Source organism: Solea senegalensis, linkage group LG9 (genome assembly GCF_019176455.1).
Source record: "Solea senegalensis isolate Sse05_10M linkage group LG9, IFAPA_SoseM_1, whole genome shotgun sequence".
Taxonomy (NCBI): Eukaryota; Metazoa; Chordata; class Actinopteri; order Pleuronectiformes; family Soleidae; genus Solea; species Solea senegalensis.
The window spans coordinates 7,477,404-7,499,879 of record NC_058029.1 but is presented as its reverse complement, the minus strand read 5'-3'; the positions used below and the strand labels follow the sequence as shown (position 1 = coordinate 7,499,879).

The window sequence follows — 22,476 nt, the reverse complement described above, 5'->3', positions numbered from 1 at the left end:
TTCTGCACATCAGCTTGTACCAGTCTTCCCGTTGTCCTCTGGCCTGTCTCATCAGTGAGCCATTTTGCACTGAGTATGTTTCCCAGACACTGTGTGCTGTACAACGCCCAGAGACATGGGGCATCATACCACGTTCCCCGTGTCTTGAATTAGTGTCTGGTGCAGTAGCCCTCAAGCTTCACACTTTAATAATATTTAACATGATGTCAGCAGGAAGTACAGTAGTTGTTTGCGCTCTCTGGTTAAAAAAACATTTCTCCTAAATCTTCAGTGGAACTCCCAACACCTTAACAATAGTTCTACAACAAAACCTGCACATCGGCAATATCCAATGTCAACAATGGATGAATGTAAACAGTGTTTTGGCTGTGGGCTATTGTGCATATTAGCATCTGGTAAAGCCCCGCAGAAAATTGACTACGAGCCTTTTGGTTGTTTTTTTATGTATATAAGTTGTGATCCACCGCTGTCAGCTGTTTTGAATAAAATTGAAGTGCATCTGTGAGATGGTTTAATGAAACGACAATGAAGCGTGACACCAAAATGTGTCACTGCCACCAGCATTTAATACTTTTTAATCAAAGCTCACATGTAAGAGCATGTCCTCTGTATTTCCTCTGTTGCGTTGGTCAGGACGGGCGGTGTGAATGACGCAAGTGGCATGAGGCGAAGACTTGTGTTCAGTGTAAATGCGGCATTATAAGTCTCATTGATTAATTACACATTGCAACAGGGACCTTTCTTTCCTTTTGACAAATGATGATGATTATGGTGCACTTTTTTTGAAAGTTTGAAGCACAATAGAGTTTTTTTCTGACCTATTTCACTTCATCTTCTCTAAAAACACTGATTTGGATGTGTTTGTGGAACCCTTTGAGATATCTGGCCCAGGCCCAACTTTGCCTCTTAAACTCCATGGTACCTTCCTATGACATGGCGTGGGATGGGAAGTGAAAGCTACACAGTGCTGGATGGAAATGAGAGGGAAGCACAAGGGTAACCAGACTGAGACTGGCTGGTGAGAGCAGATTTTAATCAGTGAGGCTGGTAGCAACAGCAATGCAGCCTCTGTGGGCCCCGGCATCACATCACATTATAACCTAGCCAAACCAGAGGTGCCAAAATGGCCAGGCCTGGAATAACAGATAACCCTGCCAAATTGCATCATCATCCAACCCGCTGCGGTCTTAATCTGCCTCATCCTCCTGCACTAATGAAACTAATGGAGGGAATAAGTGACATGCTCTTTCTTCTCTCTCTCACTGTCACTGTCATTTCTTTAATGGTGTTACTGCCGATGTCGCAGAGCAGGATCAGACTCTGTTTTTCTCAGCTTGTGTTTATTTTTGGGCATGAACACTGAAAATAAAATAAATATATAAAATGGAAATACGAAGATACATGTATCTGGGTCATGGCTGCATCCTGTAATTTCTTACCAAGAAAGATATGGTCATCAGTAGTAACTTTAATTCTCTGTACCTGTATTTCACTTTGACTGTATTTTAGTAACCCTGTCAATATTTTGTACTTAAAAAGTTGCAGGACTAGTGGAGCAACATGAGTACATTGTAGGCTTTGTAGTGAACTGGTGGGAGGGGTATTTCTTTTTTGAAATTAACCAGTAAGATATGGAATGTTATCCACCTGGACTTTGTCCATAATTATTCAATTTAGAAAACGCCTATGCTGTGAGACCACGTATTAGTGTTTTCCATGTGACAAACAGTGCTTTTCAAGGCTTGAGTGGTTATTCTGCCACAACTCTAGCTCCATACCTGTGTCTACTTCCTTACAGAATCTACTGCTGCATCTTTATGATGGTGACCAAACAAGAACACCACCTGGAACTGCAAAGAACACAAAACTCTTACTTCTTAACGCCGGGCTGCTGAAAGCCTTTCCAAAATCTTTTCAAAAAGGGAAAAGCAAAAAACTGTGGGCGTTCCGATCCAAACATATTGATTTATAATGTAATACCTAACCTTAAAAAGGTGAATATAATACATGGATATAATGGTTTGTAGGCCTGTTTACCACACTACAGCTTGGGCTTAATTTCCCATAAACTGATATGAGCTCGTAAAAGGTACTAAAAGGTGTTGCAGCCTCATTAATGTGCTAACTTGATTTCATTTTATGACCTCTCATATCCTTTTGTAATATGCATTTGCATAGTAAAGAGTGAGTTAAGTCAGCAAAGTTGTTCTGATGCAGAACTTCTATTGTTCTGCTGTGGCATTGTTGTAGTGTAGGCTGATCTGTGTTTATTGCTGTAGTTGAGAAACAAAAATATTGTTTCTTGATTGTATTGCATGCTCTGCAAACTCTGCCGGGCTCTGTGCTGATTTTGCACATGTGCAATAGCTGTGCAGTTGTGTAGTTTTAAAAGTTGTAAAAGTTGACCATCTCATGATGGTCTGGTAATGGGTGGTGCTTTTACAAATATAATTAGTGTCTTTATGGCCACAATTTGAGAACAAATAGCTTCTACATAAATCACCAATAAACAACTCAGAAAAAATGAACTCTTGGATCAAGAGAGGCTCCTGAAACAGAGTAACTCATGTGAGCTATAAAGAGAATAAACATCTGCGTAGTCTTTCAAAGACTGTTTCATTGTTTATTACATGGAGCCCCCTGTGGGTCAGTAGGTGAAGAAGATCATCTGTGAACCAGAAGGTTGTTTGACTGATCATCAGGCCCTCAGTCCACGTGCCAAAATGTGCTTTGAAACACACTGAACCTCAAATTGCCCCTGACTGCTGTGGCAGCAGAGTGTGAGTAGGTGTGATATACATATAGATGAGCTCTATGTGTGCGTGTGTCAATGCCAAAGGCATAGTGTAAAGCACTTTTAGTGGGCATCAAGACAAGAAACATCTACATAAACAAGGATCATTTACCATTTAGGTCTACACTCTGTATAGCTGCAACAGTGTGTTGAAAATGGCTGCGGACGGTTAAAGAAACAATTAACTCTGTCACTCCACACTTTATACTCCACAAAACATAATGAGTTTAGCTATGTTTTCAATTTATGCCTCAGGGAATGGGTCAAGTCCATGTTCTTGGTAACCATGTACTATCTTTCAGCTGGCACTGTGTCACCACACCCATGTGTCCACTTGTTTCTTTGAATCAATATTGTTGCTCTACTTGGATTTGATGAAACTGCTGAAGAAAAGGAGCAGCACAAGAGAAGGAGATGATCAATGGGTTGGTTGGACCAAACCTGACAGCTACAAGGGGAAAATATCTTATGGTCCAACAGTTGAATGATCACATAGCGTGACCAAATATGACAGTTTCCAAGACACAAGAACATTCTACACATGTGCCACATTTTTTAAAGTGTTAAACTAAAACATCTGGATTCAGCCTCCTTTTAAATACACTTTTTCAAGTCAACACCATACATTACATTCTCGTAATTTCCACAATGTCCAGGTATGCAATTAACAAAGGAAAGTTTGTTGTCATCGTTTTTACTACAGTTGATTGGAGAAATTAAATTTTTCCTGAAGTGAGTTAATGGTTGTTTGTGCGTATGCTGTAAAGACTTCACCAAAGCCACTGACCAAAAATAGCAGTAAATAAAAAACAAAATTAATAAAATAATTGAATAAAGAGTCGGTCAAGTAGCACCAATCTCATCCATCTCAGACACCTCATTGTTCGCTCATGCCGGCGAGTAAAATAGAAGACAAGTGTGAGCTTGGTTATTGTGAAATTTAAACCAGTCGCCTTCACACTTGAGCTGTGAAACTTCACAGGACGTCCGCAGTCCAAACTACCTTCCAACACAATTTAGATCTCAAATCACAAATATCTGCTGTGAATGTAACTGCAGTGTCTTCCAAAGCATGCATTCACTTTATATGTAGCACCTATTGTGTTTGTGTCTGCTTATTGACTTGCTTATTTGCCAAAAAAGTTAGTTTTTGTAATAGTAAGTTTTGTAATGTGAGCATGAAGGTACATGCTTGTGTCATTTTCTCAGTGTGGATGCTCATGGTCATCAGAGCAGCAGCATTTGTTTAATGTTGTGTCTAGAGCTTTGTGTTTGTGTACACACTTCTAAGGTGTGTGTTGCCTGCATCGATCTGTTTGTGTTGTGTTTTCCTGAGGTTCTTATTAGATGAGTTCACCCGGGTATGTGTATTAATAAAGAATCATTAAAAGTTAATTTTACTGCATTAAATAACATCTATTTGTTTGATTAATTAAACCTAGAGCCTAATAGCATATACAGCCTGAACAACATACTCTTAGACCTATAGGGAGGGTGAGCAGTTGCCAGGGTAACCGTGTGAGGGGGGATACATTCTGGATGGGAAGTCTTTTTCATAAATATGTGACGGGCATGTTGCGGCTGAAGCAGGGCATTACATCACTCTTCCTTCTGCTCTGGAGTGATGATTGTTGACAGTAATTGCAGGAGGTCTTCGTTTAGGTTCAGTCACATCGTATTTTTTACGACCGTAGCTCTGCTGATTTGGGAGCCAATGCAGTTTTATAGTTGCACTCGGGACCACAGGTCTGTGTCTGCAGTGTATTTCAGCAGATTAAATTTATTGTTTTTACTTTATCTGGAAATAAAATAGATAATTTTAGCACTGGCCTATGTACTGAACACTCACACAAGGTGTGAAGTGACTCTTAATCACTCTATAAAGGTGGCGGTGACTTATGGGCCTTCATGCGGTATGGACTCAGCACTCAAGATGTTTTTTGTTGTTTTTTTTCAAAATTAACTTAACCTGTATTTACCCATGTTCAAATCACACGTTTCTGTTAGAGAAGAGTAGAATCTCATCACATATCTGTTTGGATTGTATACATTTGAAAGTATATTTAGTTCTGTCTGGTTCTGAATGCAGCCTGTAAACTGACTATAAAATGGATGTAGTCTTGTGGTCAAATGCAAATGCAGAAGTGTGTGAAACCTTGATTCTCTTCAATGGCCAGACTAGTTTTAGGTCTTTTTCAATACACCACGTGTCGATTTTTTACAAATGGTCCAAAATTTAACTTTTTCTCACTTCAAAAAGCCAACATGGTCCTGGCCAAAATCCTACACTTGACATTTCAAAATGGCACAAACCAAACCAAAGGGAAATGTCACGTTGGATTACCACTTCATGCAGCCTCATGTTAGTGGTCAATGCCTGTTTTGGTTATTATTCAGTAAAGGGATAAATTATATCCAGATTGAGTGTGTTAGGGCCTTCAGTTTGGATGCCTGGAGAGACAGGAGCAGGTATATGACTCATTTAGAGGCTCCCTGTCCCACCTACCATCAGAGAATATGCTGTTTCCAGTGAATAATACAATTCATGACATATGAGAAGAGATTGCATGTACAGTGCTGAGAATAGCGAGAGTAGCTGATGGCAGTGAGTGACCTAGTCATGACTGAGGCCTTTGAGAGCTTCCAAAAGTGTACAAAACATGCTCAATTTTTAATCCCTCCAAGTAGCACGGAGGAGGGACCCGAATAGCCGCGGAGCACTGAGGGAAGGAAGGAGAGCGAGAGAACTGAGCTGCTTTGTGCATCACTCAAGTGTTAAATCTCTCTCCCTCCCTCTCGCATACACACATGCACACACAGTGCAATGAGTGTGTCCTCATCTCTCAGGGTGTTTATGTTTCAATCAAAAGAGCCAGAGCAGTGTGACCAGAGCTTTCTGCGTGACCAGCAGAGCTCCGGCACCACCCTTCACTGCTTTGGGAATCAGCCTCAAATAAAGGCCCACAGAACAGCCCACCCCGCCCACCCCATCCGCCCTCTTCCTCTTCTTATTTATTTTTTTTTTTCGGCTAATGTCCTGCTTTTTGAAGGAATCTTCAGAAGAAATCCATCACTGTCTGCCATGTCAACTTTATAGGGGCTATAAAGTCATCTTCATCTCTTACCTCTGATAAAACAAACATGAGTTTAATGAATAAAATGATGGTATTGTTTTATTTGAAACACTCAGATTATAGGTAATGGAGGTTCAGTAATAAAGAAAGATTTTTTAATTTACTTCATCTCTCAGTGAAGTCAGTGCGGCAATCAACAAATCTTCCTACAAATAATATAAAAGGAAGTAATTTATTGAAAAGTCATGTTGATACTAGAGAATATGAGCTAATATGATAAGTGTGAATGATGTGTGACAGAGAAAAGAACGAGCAACAAAGGGGCATGGAAATGCTCCAGATAAAAAAAAAGGAAATCAAATGGAATAGAATTTTGCGAACTTGATTTCAATTGTGAGATCAGAGGCAGGACGGTGGCTTTATCACTCTTTATAAAATCTGGTTGTGAACCTTAATTGTCTAGTTAGCTCAATTAGATAGAATTTACAAAATAATAACCAGTCCGTGTGAAAGCTTTTTCTTACCATTTTGTTTCCATGGCAATCTTGATGAGCTGGGTTGGAGCATGTGTGTGTGTGTGTGTGTGTACGGGAGAGAGAAAGGCGGCAACAATGAGCTGGAAAAATAGACTGCATCAGGGGTAATGTTCATATTGGCTGACACAAGGGAAAAGCAGCTTTTAAAGCGTTTAGCTTTAATTTCATTCAGGAGTGACATAATTGATTTTAATGAGATGTTTATAGAGTGAAGTGTCGGTGTTGCTAAATCATTTGCGAGTCTGCCTGACGGGTACTTGTGAGGCTTGCACCAGGGAGAAGGAGAGAGGCACACAAATCTCTGCTGCCAGAAACTCCTCCATCAGGCCTCGTGCTCATCTCCATTTACTCTGGCACACCACTGAACATTTTGACTGCTCATTTTAATTAAGAGTGTATTTAAGTCATGCAGTACTGTCTTACTTTTTTACATCGGATTGATTGGAATGCTTTGTGTGGCACATCTTTTTGTCAGCATAGCCTTTTGTTGAACGTTCCACATCATCGTCGTCGTGAGGCGAAGCAGTGCCAGCCGTGTCTCACCAGTGTGGGTGAAAGAGGTTCACGTCTAGTGTCCCAAAAGATCCTGCTGTGGCTCCCTCTGCTCGCAGCATCGGTGCCGTGATTGACTGACAGGGTGTCGCATTGCTATTATGAGGTCCCTGCGGGCTTGTGTGGTTTATAATGGAGAGAGCGGATGGCAGTGTGAACATCATAGACCTGCAGCGCCTGCCATCACCACTGAGGGAAAGACTGGCTGCTGTGAAGCAGGCCGTCACCCCAAACCTGTTTCACCCAGACACACAAAGGACTGTTGAACTGCAGTCATTGTGGAAGGTGTAAAAGCCTGTTTAAGCAAGGCTAATTTATTTGTATCAGCATAGTCACCAGGTTAATTCAGCTTTTTCTGGGCAACAAGGCTGTTCGCGTAGCAACAGGAAAACAAGTCATCATGCTTAAAATAAAATAAAAATATAAAAGGTATGTACAGGAAGTGGCTACATTAAACATGAGCTCCTCTGCTTTCAAAAGACGAGATGTTGCTGCCCAAACAACTAAACCCAATGCTTCAAAATGGCAGTTCACAAACCAGTTGGTTATGTCATGGTGGGATGCCTAATGGTTTGTCACTATTTGGCACTGGTTGACACCTGTATCACCAAAATAAGAGCCACTTATTGGTCCATCTCCAGACATACAAGAATGCTGTACAGCTTCCAGGTTAGAGCCACATTGCAAAAATATTCACAGTCCCTGTACTTCAACACCTCTGATTATTAATACCTCTCACTCCTGCAGGCACACACACACACACACACACACACACAGCCAGTCTGAATTTCAACAAGGCATACTTACTGACAGTGACTGATTTTGAAACATCTTTGGCCATCTCCCATGCATATAGATACAGCACAACACACACACACACACACTGACACATGGCAAATAGCCACTGGAGTGTCTTTTCCAGGCTATTATAACAAAACAGGCCTCTTCAGCCACAGCCTTATGGTGCTCAGTCAGAGCTGGAATGGGAAAAAACAGCAGGTTCAACGATCATTATTTTTTTTTCCTTTTTCCGTTTTCCGTGCATGCAGGACAATGCTTTCCAAACCACCCTAGGACGTAATTTCCATGCAACAACTATGGAGAGCTGTTTTGATTGCTTTTCAATCAAGCGAGACAAACACTAATTAGATTTTCTTTCGTTCTTTTTTGATGAACTGCAGAATTATGGCCTTCTCTCCTGAAGCATGGATGACTGACACTTGTAGTTTCAGTGACACTCCTCTCTCTGGACTGACTGCTTCCTGTCAAGACTTCATTACATAAAGATATGTACAGGCAGAGAATCAGGCTGGGATGGGGTGTCTGTGCATATCAAGCTTGGGAGCCTTTTGTTTGCGGTTTATTTAATTTGCTTGGACTGTCTCTTGTCGCTGTATTAAATGAGAATATTATTGACAGCATATTTTAATTGACAGGGAGAACAAAAGGTTGTTCTTTCACTTTGTGGTTTTTAAAGTGGTTTAATTTCACTGTTAATGTCTACATCCATCATCCATATAGCTTCAGCCGAGGCTGAAAACACTCTCATTGTGCATTCAGCATTACAATCATGGATTTTGCATTACAGTCATGGATTTCTTAAGCAAAGTGCCACTATTATTTCACCCACCATGGTCCACAACCATTTTTAAATTCACTTCTAACATGCATTAGGTGTTCTGGCAGGCTTTTAAGAGTTGGCTGCCACCATTTGTTCTGCAAATTAGAGCTACGTTTGGACAAGTATGTTCAAAAGTGCTATTTTATCTGATGTAAAACTGGGGTTTTTAAAATACTGCTGACCATCAAATGACATCAAAAATAAATTGATAATTGGCATATAGATGGAGGAATATTACCATACAGAAATAACCCTTTATTATTTAATTAAATATAGGGAATTGAGGAAATGCCATGTATAGTTCCCTTGTTGTACCTACAGCTCTATGAAGAATGAATAACTCTCTTCTCTCCTGCCGTTACCTGCAGGTCTCATGAACAACAATGTAGATAGCAGTATTTTCTGTCATACAAGGCAAGGCACAACAATAGCAACTGCAATTATATAAAAGCTTTAGAAAGATTTGAAAGGACTGCTCCAAGTCAAACAACATTTATTATTATTGTAGAACAGGATAGAAAGATACCAACGCAACTAAATTACTGTTTTTCCTCTATCTGTTTTTAAAATGTGTGGAAATGTATTATCTGAAAATCTTGTTGAAAATGTCAGTAATGTATAGTGTCTAAAAAACTGCAACTGCAACAAATCTAAAATAAGAACTGAAACTGTGTTTTTTAGATTTGTTTTATCACCCACTGTGATTTATTTATTTATTCACATGTCCAATGTGGAATTTTATTGTCCCGTCAGAGTGTAAAATATCAACAGTAAAATCATCAAATATTCATGTCCATCCTGTCCACAGAATGAAAAGATGCAGATCTATAAATATGTGTCTTGATCTGGGGCTTTGATTAAGCCATCACAATATTGATATTCCTCTGATTCTGTGCACATCCACATGCTGCCAGGCCTCAGTGATATGTCGTGTGCTGCATTCCATGTTAATAAAGCTCTGTCTCTACCCTCTGTCTCTGCTCGCAGACGGACGCCGCACTGATGTATGATGCCGTGCACGTGGTGGCCGTGGCTGTGCAGCAGTCTCAGCAGATCACTGTCAGCTCATTACAGTGCAACCGACACAAGCCGTGGCGCTTTGGGAACCGCTTCATGGCCCTCATCAAAGAGGTAGATGCTTTCTGCTCCCCACTCTCTAACTCCTCCACACACACAGCACCTTCAACACATGCTCCCAGGCAGGCAGACAGTGATGGAAAGTAAATAAGACTAAGGCGGTCAAGAAGAACGGAAATATAGATAAAACTAAATTATTAATATGTGCGTTCATGTGTAAGGAAGTCGTTTTATTCTCATTTGTCTGCACATACACACACTCCATGTTTGAATGTGCCAGGTTGAGCTTACTACTGTGAATTTCCACATTAAGCAGCCGAGCTGAGACATAAACACAAAATCAGCTGAGTTTTACATATTTACACTGCAGTTTGCTGCATTTGTGGAGCTGTGACTGTTAATCCACAGTGTTATATCTGTGAAAATGCTGGCCATTAGGAAACCTATATTTAGTGCTCTCTAAACTTCTGTTATTTCTTTTGAAGCGATCATGAAAAGACTGCTGAGCATTACATCGTATGGGAAGAGAATTGATAAGCTCGGGGCCCTCATACAGATTTGGATGTATCTATATTAAGCACACAGTCACCATGCAAATCTCATCGTTTCTTCCCTGACCCTCCCCTTGTTCCTTCCCTTCTTTCTATCTCTTCTCCATTTGCTGCTTTTAGGCTCTCTTTGTCCTCTGACGTGAAAATCTCTAAGCCTATAGAGTCACACAGGAGACTGCCAGCATTTCTGAGATGACACTGTTTTGCTCAGTGCAGAAAAGTCACTTGCGGCACTTGTGCGTTAATCCTGAATGATGAGCACCTACACAGGCTTCTGCGACACTATCTTTGCTGTACAGAGGAACTTATATGATAATATGGCCAGTCTTCTCTGAGACATGGAATATGCATGCATTTGCTGTGATTGTGATTGCACTTCACATTTAGTGAGCATTTCCATATCTCAGCTAGGATATACAGTACACTCACTTGGCAACCTTGCTTAAACTAATCCAGTAATCTTGCATTAAATCCTACGCTCATGGCAGTTATAATGCTCAGTTTTTGTTTGTGCAACTTTATGATCATTTTAGAGCCTACCATTTGTGGTAAACTCAACAGTATTACTCTCATGAAGGAATGATTTACTATAGTTTCAACTTAGTGTAGCTAAAATGTGTCCCCTGCCTGTATACATCATCCACATGCAGTATTAAAGATAAGACAATTGACAATTTGAACAGACCTTACTGTACATTGTAAACATGGACGTGGTCTCTGGGCCTGGAAAGTGAAGCAGATGTGTCTGCCATCAGGAAATGATGGTTTGGAAGTGAACCTTCTTCTTATTTTAAACGTTATTATTTAATGCATGATGTACATTTTGTGAATTATGGTCCGATCGAGAGTCAAATGGAACAGATGATACAGCACAGGATGTATTAGGGTGGGGAAACCGTGAGCTTGCCAGCTAATACCATCTATTACGCATCTGGTTGCAGGTGTAGATGGATGTGCAGTGGATAAGCCTCCATACAGGTCCACATCACTTCTGGGTTTAAAAAAAAAACAAAAAACAAATCTACACTTGTCAGAATACCAACTCTAGGCTCCGATCACAAACCAGTGATTGACACCACAGTGGGTTGCCACTCGATATGAACTTGGCTTTTCATTCTCTGAAATAGACAAACACAAAGAGATGTTTTAGCTCCTTCTCACCGTTATCCTCAATGGTGGGACTTGGGGATGAGTGCAGGAAACCCCTCACAGTGTATTTGAATAGTCTGCCTGAAAAGTGGCTTTCTATTGCCTTTGCATCATGCCGTGCAACTTTCGCACATCTCTATGAAAGTCAGCATTCCTTTTGATGATCTTCATTGATAAGTGAATCATGCTCCCCAGAGGACAAACTCTGCAAGAATAAGACAAATTTATTAGCCTACTTGGCCATTAGATAATGTGGAATGCACATTATATTACAGTCTGCATCCATTTCCATAGACTTTGTCTATTGTCTTCTATAGTCACATCCACTGATACAGATGTGAACATTTCCTCCTGTGTCAGTATACCTCATGGTGCAATAGTGTTATTGTCAAAGCTAAGATCATTGTAGCCTGCATTAATAATGGCCATCTTTAGTAGACACGGGTAATTTGAACACCATATTCTTATTTTACCGGGGTCACTTTGGAACACCTTTGTAAATCACTGGAGGTCAGGTGACCCCAATTTCAGAACCACTTTGCTCGCTGGAGTGCAATCCTTTGTATTTTCTATCACACTCAGTGCATCTGTGTCAAAATGCTTTGTTAGACCAATACCTTGCCTCTGAGTTTCCAGCCCTTGAACCACAGGATCACTGGTGTGTACTGAACAGGAGCTGATTTGCTATTAGGCACAAGAAACAAAAAGTCAGCACTGTGAATTGAACTGTGACTTGTTCTAGTCAGCCCCTTAAAGTCAAGGTCGCACTGTGTCTGTGGTAAAATTGAATTTTTAATAAAATGTGTTTTTCCACAGAGCCAAATGTCTTGGTGATTTTGAGTGAAATGAAAGCACAGCACAAAGACATTCTTTATTTGAATAAAGGCGTTTAAAGGTTTGGTAAATCTAAAAATAAAACCTACTGTAAACCAGTTCTCTCCCAAACCTGCGGCAAAACAATGAGGATATGTTTGTGCTGTCGGTGAAGACTCTCAGTCATCCAGGTCATAGTTATCTTCACAAGTTAGCTAAAGGCGGCTGGATTTACTTGAGTTATTGTTGTGTTGGCTCACAAGATCAGTGCGTCTTTACCCACATAGCTTATGCTCCGTGATGTGCTTTGTGTTAACATGTCAAATCCTAGGTCCAGTTCTAGGCTGTCCGACATTTGCATCTGGTCATATTTTTTAGAGAATCTGCAGTCTCCTTTGAGACATTTTCATAAACTGACCTGGCCTATTGATAGCATTTGAGTATATGATCAATGTAGCTATGACCAGCACTGGCATAAATAGAGATACTGCACATTCAGACACTGAGTCAAAGGTGTATGACAAATACTTTCTTGCACACTTGACTCTTCTGAGTCAGTAACTTCCAAATCTCTGACTCCCACTCATCCAGCTAAAAGCCCTGAAGTTCCTGGGCTTCCCATGCAGCTCTCTGATGATTTCCCGAGCCTGAGAAAGAGAGAGAGGAAGAAGAAGCCTTTACTGCTCTGAGCCACTTTCATGCTACATTGTATCCTATCACACCCCTAAATATCTGTAAAGATTGGGTAATTGCCTTCCCACTGTTACAAATGCAGCCTCAGTGTCTGTGTAGGCACCTTGATGCCAAGGAAGACTGTACCAACAGAAGCAGTGTGTGACACAAGGAAAAAAAATATATAGTGTGTCATCACTCTTTGACTGCTTTGCTTCAAACAGTGACACCAAAAGCATTTTTGAAAGCAGAGGTTTACTACTGTTGAATATCCCCTCTGATATTCTCTCTCTCTCCACTTCTCTATCTAGGCTCACTGGGATGGTCTGACTGGGAGAATCAATTTCAACCGGACCAACGGTTTGAGGACAGACTTCGACCTCGATGTCATCAGTCTGAAGGAGGAGGGACTTGAGAAGGTTGTTTTTAGTGTGTCTGTATATGTGAGTGAGTGAGTGTGTGTTTGTGCTCGTCGTGAAGTGATTCATGTAAGATGGACACACACAAACAAACAAACAAACACATCTTCAGGGAGAGAGAGGTTTGCTCTCTGACAGCCATGCTGGAGGTCCATGAGTCACAATAATCTGTGCACGAAGTTTGAATAAAAGCTATATATAAATGGAAAGAATGTATCAATCAGGCAGAAGCATGACTTACCTGCTGCGGTCCTCACTCCAGCTTCAAGGTTAATATTGATTTTTCAATTTGAATTCAGTGATGAAACATTTTTTTTAGCATAAATGGTCTAATATACAGTATTTGAAGTGTGGGTGTATGAGGTGCTTATATAGTGTTCCGTATAAGTTCTCTATGTGCTGAGAAAACCAGGTCAGCACAAGCTCAGTGCTCCTATAGGGGGACAATGGACAATGGACATTTCTTTAGCCAATTAACAAAAGGCACACCCAATACAGTCCACTGTACCTCATCTTAAAAGTTCACTACCTAATGAATATGTTCACTGTTTTCCCTTGCTTTTAGAGAACAGACCAAAGTCTGTTGACAAAAATATAGATTTTAGATTTTAGATCTCAGAACTGAGGGTTTTGTTTGTTTACTGCTGCCTAATCATAAAGGTGAATCAATGTCTTGTGAAATCCAACATACCTTCACAGACAAACAGAGATGATTTAACTTACTCATAGATCATCTACAGGCACTGGAGATGATCATTTACATAAAAAGACAGTTTGTCTCACGACTTTTCAGAGCATGTAGCAGTGATACCAAAGCCCCAAAGCAATGTATTCAAACGGAGGTGACAGTGTGGCACCGATGAGGTATAGGTTACAGTGTCACAATACACCATATCACGATCCTTTAGATGTTTTATTATGTTTATAAAAGAAATGCTAGTTGTACAAAGGACTGTTTTACCTTTTTGGAAGGAGGTTTTTTTCTTAAATTTGTTCTTAAGAAAATTCTTAACATTCATCATACATTTATAAAATGAAGTTAATAATGAAGTATGTGTGTTTATTAGAGCACAATACCTATATTACAACATGTCAGGAGTCATGTTGGAGTGTGCAGGGCATTCTTGATAAAACATTGGTGATTTTCAGAATCTTCGAGAAAATTGAAATATCTTTTTAAGAATTTGCGACCATCCATTCAGAGGAGAACAAAAGAGAAAGTCAGAGTTACGCAACAAATGTAGAAGAAAATCAGACTACTTTCAAAGCTTGTCAGGAACCCAAGCAGTTTTATTTATTTTTTTTCTCTGAACTCTCTTCTTTTTTCTCTCTTATCTCTGAGTGGAATAAGGGCAAACATTGAAGAAAAGTCTGGGATTTTCCAGGATGAAAGAAAGATGACAATAATTGGCAGTTATGGGGCATGTATACTAAAAACAAGAGAAAAATCGAACTACTGCAGTGGTAAAAGTCTGTTCAGTTCATGTAACAAATCTATGAGTATGGAGGCTTACCAGATGCAGAATCATGAAACAGTGTGAAGGTTTTACAACTCTGGTAACATTATCACAGTGATCATTAGGCAAAAGGCAAAATTATCCTGCTATTGACCTCCAAGGAACATTCCCTGCATCTTTTTAATTGGATGACTCAATGGTTTGGTGGACGATGTTGCATTACATTGCTATGAATGTCGTTTTGCACTTCTCCCTGCATTCATTTTGCAACTGTGATGCTGCTGTTCCTTTGCTGTGTTGACTCACTAACATTATTCAGGGGATGCACTGTTGAAATTCCGCACAATCATTAATATCAACAGTTTCCACGACTATTTAGTTTAGGTGGCACTTCTGTGTTTCACATTAATCTTTGTCTGTATTGAGTTAGCAATGAATGCTTCTCAAAACTAAAATTGGACAAACATCAACCCCAATATAAAACAAACAGGCAAAACATATCAGCATTTTGTTTCATGCAGCAGCCACTTTGACCAGAGTTGTGTAAGAGGTTTGGTGTAAACGTGTAATTGTAGGTATTGTAATCACATTGTTAAGTATTCACATCCATACTCAAAAAAGTGATATTGGTGCATCCCTAGTTAGGAACAGTATCTCTCGAGTGTTCAGCACTTAATTTGAAATTCATTAGATTATCAGTAGAAAGAGAAGCTGCTACCACTGCTGATACAAATAATATTCTCATATGCAAGTGCTTACTCTTCACACTTCAGCATCCTCACTGGTGCTTGCCTCTCAGCAGCTCCTGACCCCTGTCCTGGGTGCTGTGTGCTGTGTGAGCCGGCACCTCCATGAATAATTTACTCGATTAATAAAAAACCCTTCAGAAGCCCTCAAGCCTCATGAAGCCTGAATTACAAAGTTGATTTGCAATTATAAAGCCTATCTTGGCCCCTCACGCAGGGTATCAGAGGTGCCCTGAGGAGTGTGTGGCTGATGTGGGTTGAAGTGTTTGTGGTTCCTTCCAGTGATGCTTAAGGCATCGCTAGGGTTTTATGGGGGGAGGGTGCTTTGGTGTAAAGAGTGGTGCTGAAGAAAGGCAGACAGGTCAGGCCTTGCGGAAATATCCAAAAGCTTTACCATCCTCTTCTACCTTTTTCCTTCAGCAGCATGCTCCCCTCTACAGGAGGCCACAGGGCCGATCCAGATCCTACATCATCTTTAACATAATTCCCTGTGGGACTCTGGGAGAAAATGCCCTCTGACACTGTCCAGGGTTCACATGGCTGTCAACTGTGTCCTCAGGGTGATTCAGGTTGTTCTCTTTATGTATCCACAATTGATCGCATCCTCTGTAGTGATACACACAGGAAGGTAATAACCTACCTGAGGATCAGCATACACTCACTGAAAGCTGAGGCCTCCATTTTCTGTCATAGTTTAAGTCACAGCAGATCACTGTACAGCACATTCATGCAGCCAATCTAAGATTTTGACTGGAGATGATGCTGAAGTAAAATACTGAAATCCCTTTCATGGTCATGAATTGAAAAGGAGGCAATATTTGCTTTGTAACACTGAGCAATACTAAGCCATTAAAAGATGGTAAATCTGTGACAGCAATCATGGTCAGCAGCAATACTCTGGTCAACTGTGGCATTCTGAATGATTAATTGGTATTAAAGGGCCTCAAGAACCATTACAGACACCATAATGGTGGCTGTGGCTCATCCGAAGGTCGGCAGTATGATCCCTGGCTCTTCTAGTCTTTCTGCCAAAACGTCCTTGGGCAAGACTCTGAACCTGAAATGGCCCATGTTCCTCCACCTGGTAAAATGATTAAATTCACTGGGTCATCTCATCTAATCTGATCTGAGGTGGTAATCAAATCAGGTGCAGCTCACTGGCGTGGCTCTCCACTCTTGGACCCCGAGGGGTCGCCCAGTTGTGCCAGCAGTGAGTGAATGGGTGTAAAGTGGTGAATGGCAAAACAAGAGTTTTGACTATAAAGGTGTTATAAATACACATCAGTCCCACAATTTTGTTCTTGGTTCAATTACCTCTAAATTGTATTGTACTCTTTCAGTGTTTTCCAGTCCTGGTCCTCGTGCCCTGCATGTTTTAGATGTTGCCCTGCTCCAACACACCAGACTCAAATGTCAGCTCGTCATTAAGCTCTGCAAAAGCCTATTCATTTGAATCAGGTGTGTTGTGGCAGGGCAACATCTAAAAGGTAGCAGGTTGCACCTGAAAATAATTTGACCGGCACCAATGCTGGTTGTCTTGTTTCATTGTCCTTGATACAGAATAGTTGTGTTTTTTTGTCCATTATAAATTAATGGGCAAATTTGGCTTTTTATTACCAAAATCACAAGCTCTCCCCAACATTTACCAGTTTGTTGTTCCTGTGGTTGTGTTGCCCTGCCATAATTACACCATGTGAATAATATGAGTGTATAAAACATTGTCACTGAACGCACTGCATGGTCTGACGGAGTTGTCCAGTCACAGTATTGATATCCTTGTCTATTATTTATCTCTATTTATAAATGCCAAGAAACCTGCTAAGACTAATCAAAAGTCACATAAACTTGCAGAACCTCTGATACATAATCCCCCCCTAATGTGCGGTAATCCCCCAAATCTCACCATTGTATTTAATTCCCTTGTCTGTCATATTTCTGCAATATTTCTGCTATTTTCCAACCCTATAAAATAAACTATATTTTTAAATATAGATATGTAGTCCTTGATTAACATAACATTTTCAAACATTCACCTTGCCAAATTGCTGCTGCTTTTCTTCTTAAAATGAGATTTAATTAAAAAATGAATTGCACTAAACATGCATTGTTCTTTCTGTGTGTGAGCGTGCCATTTACTTTGTTCTGTATGAACCATATACTGTATCTGGACTTTACCTCTAGCTTTATGTCCCTAAATCAGTTAAGGAATTTAACATCTACTGTCTAGTGATTGCCTCTTAGTCTTATATAGCTTTTCTTTCACAGAGGTTTTCTTTCATTGATGCTCGGGTTACCTGGTGACTCTAAAATCCCTGTCGGTGTGAATGTGAGTGCTTCTTTGTCTCCTTTTGTCCGTCCTGTGATGAAGTAGTGACCTGTCCACGGTGTTACCTGCCTATTAACCAATGTCAGCTGGGACCGGCCCACATTCAACCCTCAAAGGATATAAGCATTATAGCTAATAGATTGTGTCTGGTTTTACAGATCGGTACCTGGGACCCTCCAAGTGGCCTGAACATGACTGACAACCAGAAGGGGAAGACGACTAATGTCTCTGATTCCTTATCCAATCGGTCCCTGGTTGTCTCCACCATACTGGTAATATCATTTTACATGAATCCATCTAAATAGTTGCAGACAACTGTTTCTCTGTTTTATGTTTATGTTGAGCAGCTTTAATGTTTGTTTGTACATTCCTACCAAGCTCAAAATCTGAGTGGGCAACAATAAAACCTGAACCATTATGGATGAGGACGGCAGCTGATGAGTCTGCTTCATTTTCTCAATGACCCGTGGCCATCACCACAATATTATGACTGACAACACCTTACTTTTTAACACCTTACTAACTAAAACCTTGATCCATGTTACAGTTGCGTGAAATTCACTCCCCCTCAATTTTTGAGGGGGAGTGAATTTCTCTCTGACAACATACACTAACAACAGACACATCTGCATTTGAATGCCAGGATGTGTACAGTCATACTTAGAGTACTACTTGTGATTGCTTCTGAAGTTCACTTATGATCATCTCCACTTTGGCCAAATGTGTTGCTACTATTTGCTCACTGTCATTGGTATTCTTGATATTAAACATAATATAGCCCCTGAATACAGCAAGGTAAATGGCTATTATTTTGATTCATTTGATGCATTGATATTCAATGACAATTTGGTGTTTGTTACTTGTCTTCTTCTATTTGGGCTGACAAAGTGTAATGAAATATTATAGCTTTAAAATGTCTGTTTAAAGTTAAATCAAATTGTAATGGTGCCTTATGTGGAGACCAATTATAGGCAGCTAGAACAGCTCTCAGCCATAATACACTCCAACCAAAGATGTGATTATTTTTAAGCTTCTCCTTTTGAAGAATTCCTCAATGCTTTGCCTGAAATGCCCTTTCTTTAAGGGCACTTGCTGGGGATGCTGCTCTCTAAATCAATTGAAGTAACAGTACCCCAAAGCACCGCCATCCCAAACTGCCAGTTGACTTTGCAACTATGGAGCACTGCAATTTGGGGGGACAAGGCTTAGGCGAGGGAGATTGACTGATTGATTGTTCAATAAGATCTTACGGTTTGCCGCTCTCCCTACCACCGGACAATTTATCAGGCATATTATACCACTATCTTTCTGACCAGTTGTGCCAAAAAAACTGGTAAGACAGCCATGACTGTATTTGTACCAACACTATTACATTTGTGTATTTGATTATAAATACCAGTTTTCGATAATTACATGTGACATGTGTAGATGGATTTCAAGCGTATCTCACCGTTCAGTTAGTTCTGAAATCAATGGGTTCATATGCATGTATCACCTTTAGGACCTGACTCAATTCAACTCAGACCAATATTAAGTCTTTCAAACATTCAATAAAGACAGGTTAGACAGTAATGTAATGCAACTGAAAATCAAGGAGGTAAATGATTAAAAAAAACGTGTTTTATGTTATTTACTTTATATATTTGATAGAACATGGCTCATCAGAAATGACTGTGGATTAATCCACAGAATTTAACCGTGGGCTTCTTTCACCCCTGTTTTTCACCCATCAACTAAGCGATTGTGAGCAGCTTCTGTCTGCCTCATAGTCATTAAAAGTCTCCAGGGAGCCACTGAACACAGCTGTTCACCAGGCAAAAGTTTCAGCATGTAATGATGCAATCACGCTAAAGGCAAAGTGCAAAGTGAGACTGGAACAGAACTGGGGGAAAAGAAACCTCCCTCCAGAATGGGTGAATATTCCCTCACTATATAGATTTGCCCTGCGTTTGGTGTAAGCAAACAATAAACTTTCAAAGTGTAGTTTTCAACGCAGTAAAAAAGGTTCTGCACCACGTTAATTAGAGAGTTATTGAGAATGTTCTTCAACGTTGGACAGAGGGTTCAGTCTTTATACTGAGCAAAGCTAATTAACACTCATCTTTGTAACGTACAGCTATGGCAGGAATATGATTTCTTTTCTCAACTAACATCAACAAGAAAGCTGATAAGCACATTTTGCTAAAATGTCACAGGCTGTAATCACTCTACATTAGTGCCACTTTGTTGCTTTGCAGAGATTATGAACACAATGTTTCTATTGAAATTAAATATCCTGTCACCATAACATACTTGGTCATCTGTTTATGTACCTGACCTCTTGTGCTTCACAGACTGTCTATGAACATTCCTATACTCTTGCAAACAACAGTGTATTACAGTGGAGGAGAAACTTGAATAAGCTGAAAGAAAACCATTTATGAGGCAAGCATAAAAATAACAATATCAAGTAAATGGAGGGTTGTCATTATTTATCTCAGGCCTCCGTTCCCTCCACACGTGCTGTGATGTGATTGGATTGCAGTTATTAGCAAAGACTCTCCATGGCTGTAATTGCCATATCATGCTTGAGTCGTGGGGAGACGTGTGATGGTTGTGAGCAGCGAGGAAATGAGGAGAGGGCTGACAATAATTAGGTTTGTTACACTTGATTGATGCACACTTTCATCCAGCTTCTCACAATTTTCTCAGGGATTATGTTCTATAAAACATGATGTAATTACTGTTGAGATCGTGGCTTATCAACAGTTTATCTACTTAAAAAGTCACTTGCATAACGTTGCTGTGGATATGAAGTACCTTTAGGCTAATGGAGCTGCAGCTACAGCGAGTAATGTTTCAGATAGAGCACAGAGCTGCCCTTTGCTTTGTTTGTGTTGCTTGCACTTATTTGGAAAGTCAGTTCACCCACAGAAAATAAATAATTAAAGCAGTATGGATACATTTTGACGAGGTTCCACTTAAACTCTATATTTAATGGTTTAATATCAGTTGTACCAGTGTGGTGCAAGGTTATATTTTACATTTTTATACATTGAGCACAGCATGGTTTCATTGTTTTCTAATGAAAATTTGGTCAACTCACATATTATGTCGTTCTTCATTCGCACCTAGTTCTTTAATTATGCGCAGGGTTACTTTGATTCAAATTGTGTGAAAACATATACATAGTACACACTATCTCATATTGATTCAGCATGCAGTGAACATAAAGTGTCTTAACTGCTTAAAGCTGTAGCTGTGTAAAATCATATTTGATTCATTTTTATTTTGCAAGCAGCAATATTAGTGCTAGGGCTATTTGGTGACCATTAGCTCCCACTGCCAAATGCCTTTTATAACAATACTGTGCACTGTAAATTGGTGACAGGGTGCAGCAGGGTGGCAGAATCTGCCAGTGCCTCAGGAAACAAATGATGCACTGCTTCACTGCATCATCTGCCCAGATGCAGATACTTTGCTTATGTTTTTGCAGAAAAAATAATATGGTTATGGATAAAGATCCAGTGACCATTTGTCCGTCTTAGTATTTTCCAATTGGGGGCAGCCTGTGGCCAAGTGGAAAGGGAACTTGGCTTGTAACTGGAAGTTTCGCCGGTTCAAGTCCCCACCAGGTCGAAAGGGCTGGGGTACCCCTGAGCAAGGTACCAACCTTGCTCCTAATTCTAGGATGGGTCAAAATGCAGAGAATAATTTCCCCAAGGGGATTAATAAAGTATCTATATTTAAAATAAAATTAGAACAAGATGTATTTCAATCAATCAATCAATAGATTCACTTTACAACAAATACACAATCATTTTAATGCAGGAATTCCCTAAAATGGGAAATGTGTTTTTTTTAATCAAACAAGAGGAAATACCTAATATGTGTTTGACTATTGTATCAGAGACAGCAGTGTATAGTTATAGTGTATGTGTTATTGAATCAAAACAAATAATGTGTGTTCATGGTAATGAAGAAAAGTGTCACCCAGAAAACAGATGTTGGGAGCTCCCAGTGGAATAGATATTCCAGGCTATGGATACACTTCTTTATAAAATACTTTAATTCATGGTTTTGTTTCTACGCACGAGATGTGTTGTCGAACATTTTCATTCATTCTCTACACACCTTGAGCAGAGGTAGGCCTATGTGAAATCAACCAAAAAAAGAGGCTTGTTAATTAAAATGTCTGGCTGAAAAATAAAATAACCTCTGCTTTTAGACCAACTTTCACTTCCATTCGGCTGCTGATATTCACGGCGGCTGCTGTTGGACGAGGTACGAAGAAATGCAAACTGCTGCTGTAGCTGGTAGACCTTCCAAAATGTGTCACATTTAAGACAAACTGAGATAAATTTGGTGGAAATAATGAATACATACAATCAATTACATTAATTGCAATAGATCATACTGACAAATAAGCATTGCAAAGCATCATTTAGCTAAATGCCGGAGATATCAAGCATATGTTGTTAGTGTTACGTATCATGGCGTTTATGTGCTGTGTAATGCATCTCATTTTTCTAATATGTCTGTAGGAGCCAATGCTGCTATCAGCAGATCATCTGCGGGACATTAAACAGATCATAGTACTATTCATGGAAGACAGACTCTTTTTTTTTTTGCTCTATATCCATTAGTACAATGAATTTTGGCACTGACTGGATGAGTCTCCCTTTGCAGCACATTGTAATAGATTTTTTT

The 22,476-nt window shown here is 39.9% G+C and overlaps 1 protein-coding gene across 2 annotated transcripts in view; it reads left to right on the top strand.

Moving 5' to 3' along the window:
• The window catches only part of grik2 (glutamate receptor, ionotropic, kainate 2), a 186,774-nt gene that overhangs the window by 107,386 nt on the left and 56,912 nt on the right, over positions 1-22,476 (top strand). For both annotated transcript variants that reach the window (XM_044033726.1, XM_044033727.1), the window contains exons 8-10: positions 9,565-9,708; positions 13,151-13,258; positions 17,946-18,059. In XM_044033726.1, coding sequence (XP_043889661.1) covers positions 9,565-9,708; positions 13,151-13,258; positions 17,946-18,059 — 366 coding nt within the window. The remainder of the gene's footprint in view (positions 1-9,564; positions 9,709-13,150; positions 13,259-17,945; positions 18,060-22,476) is intronic.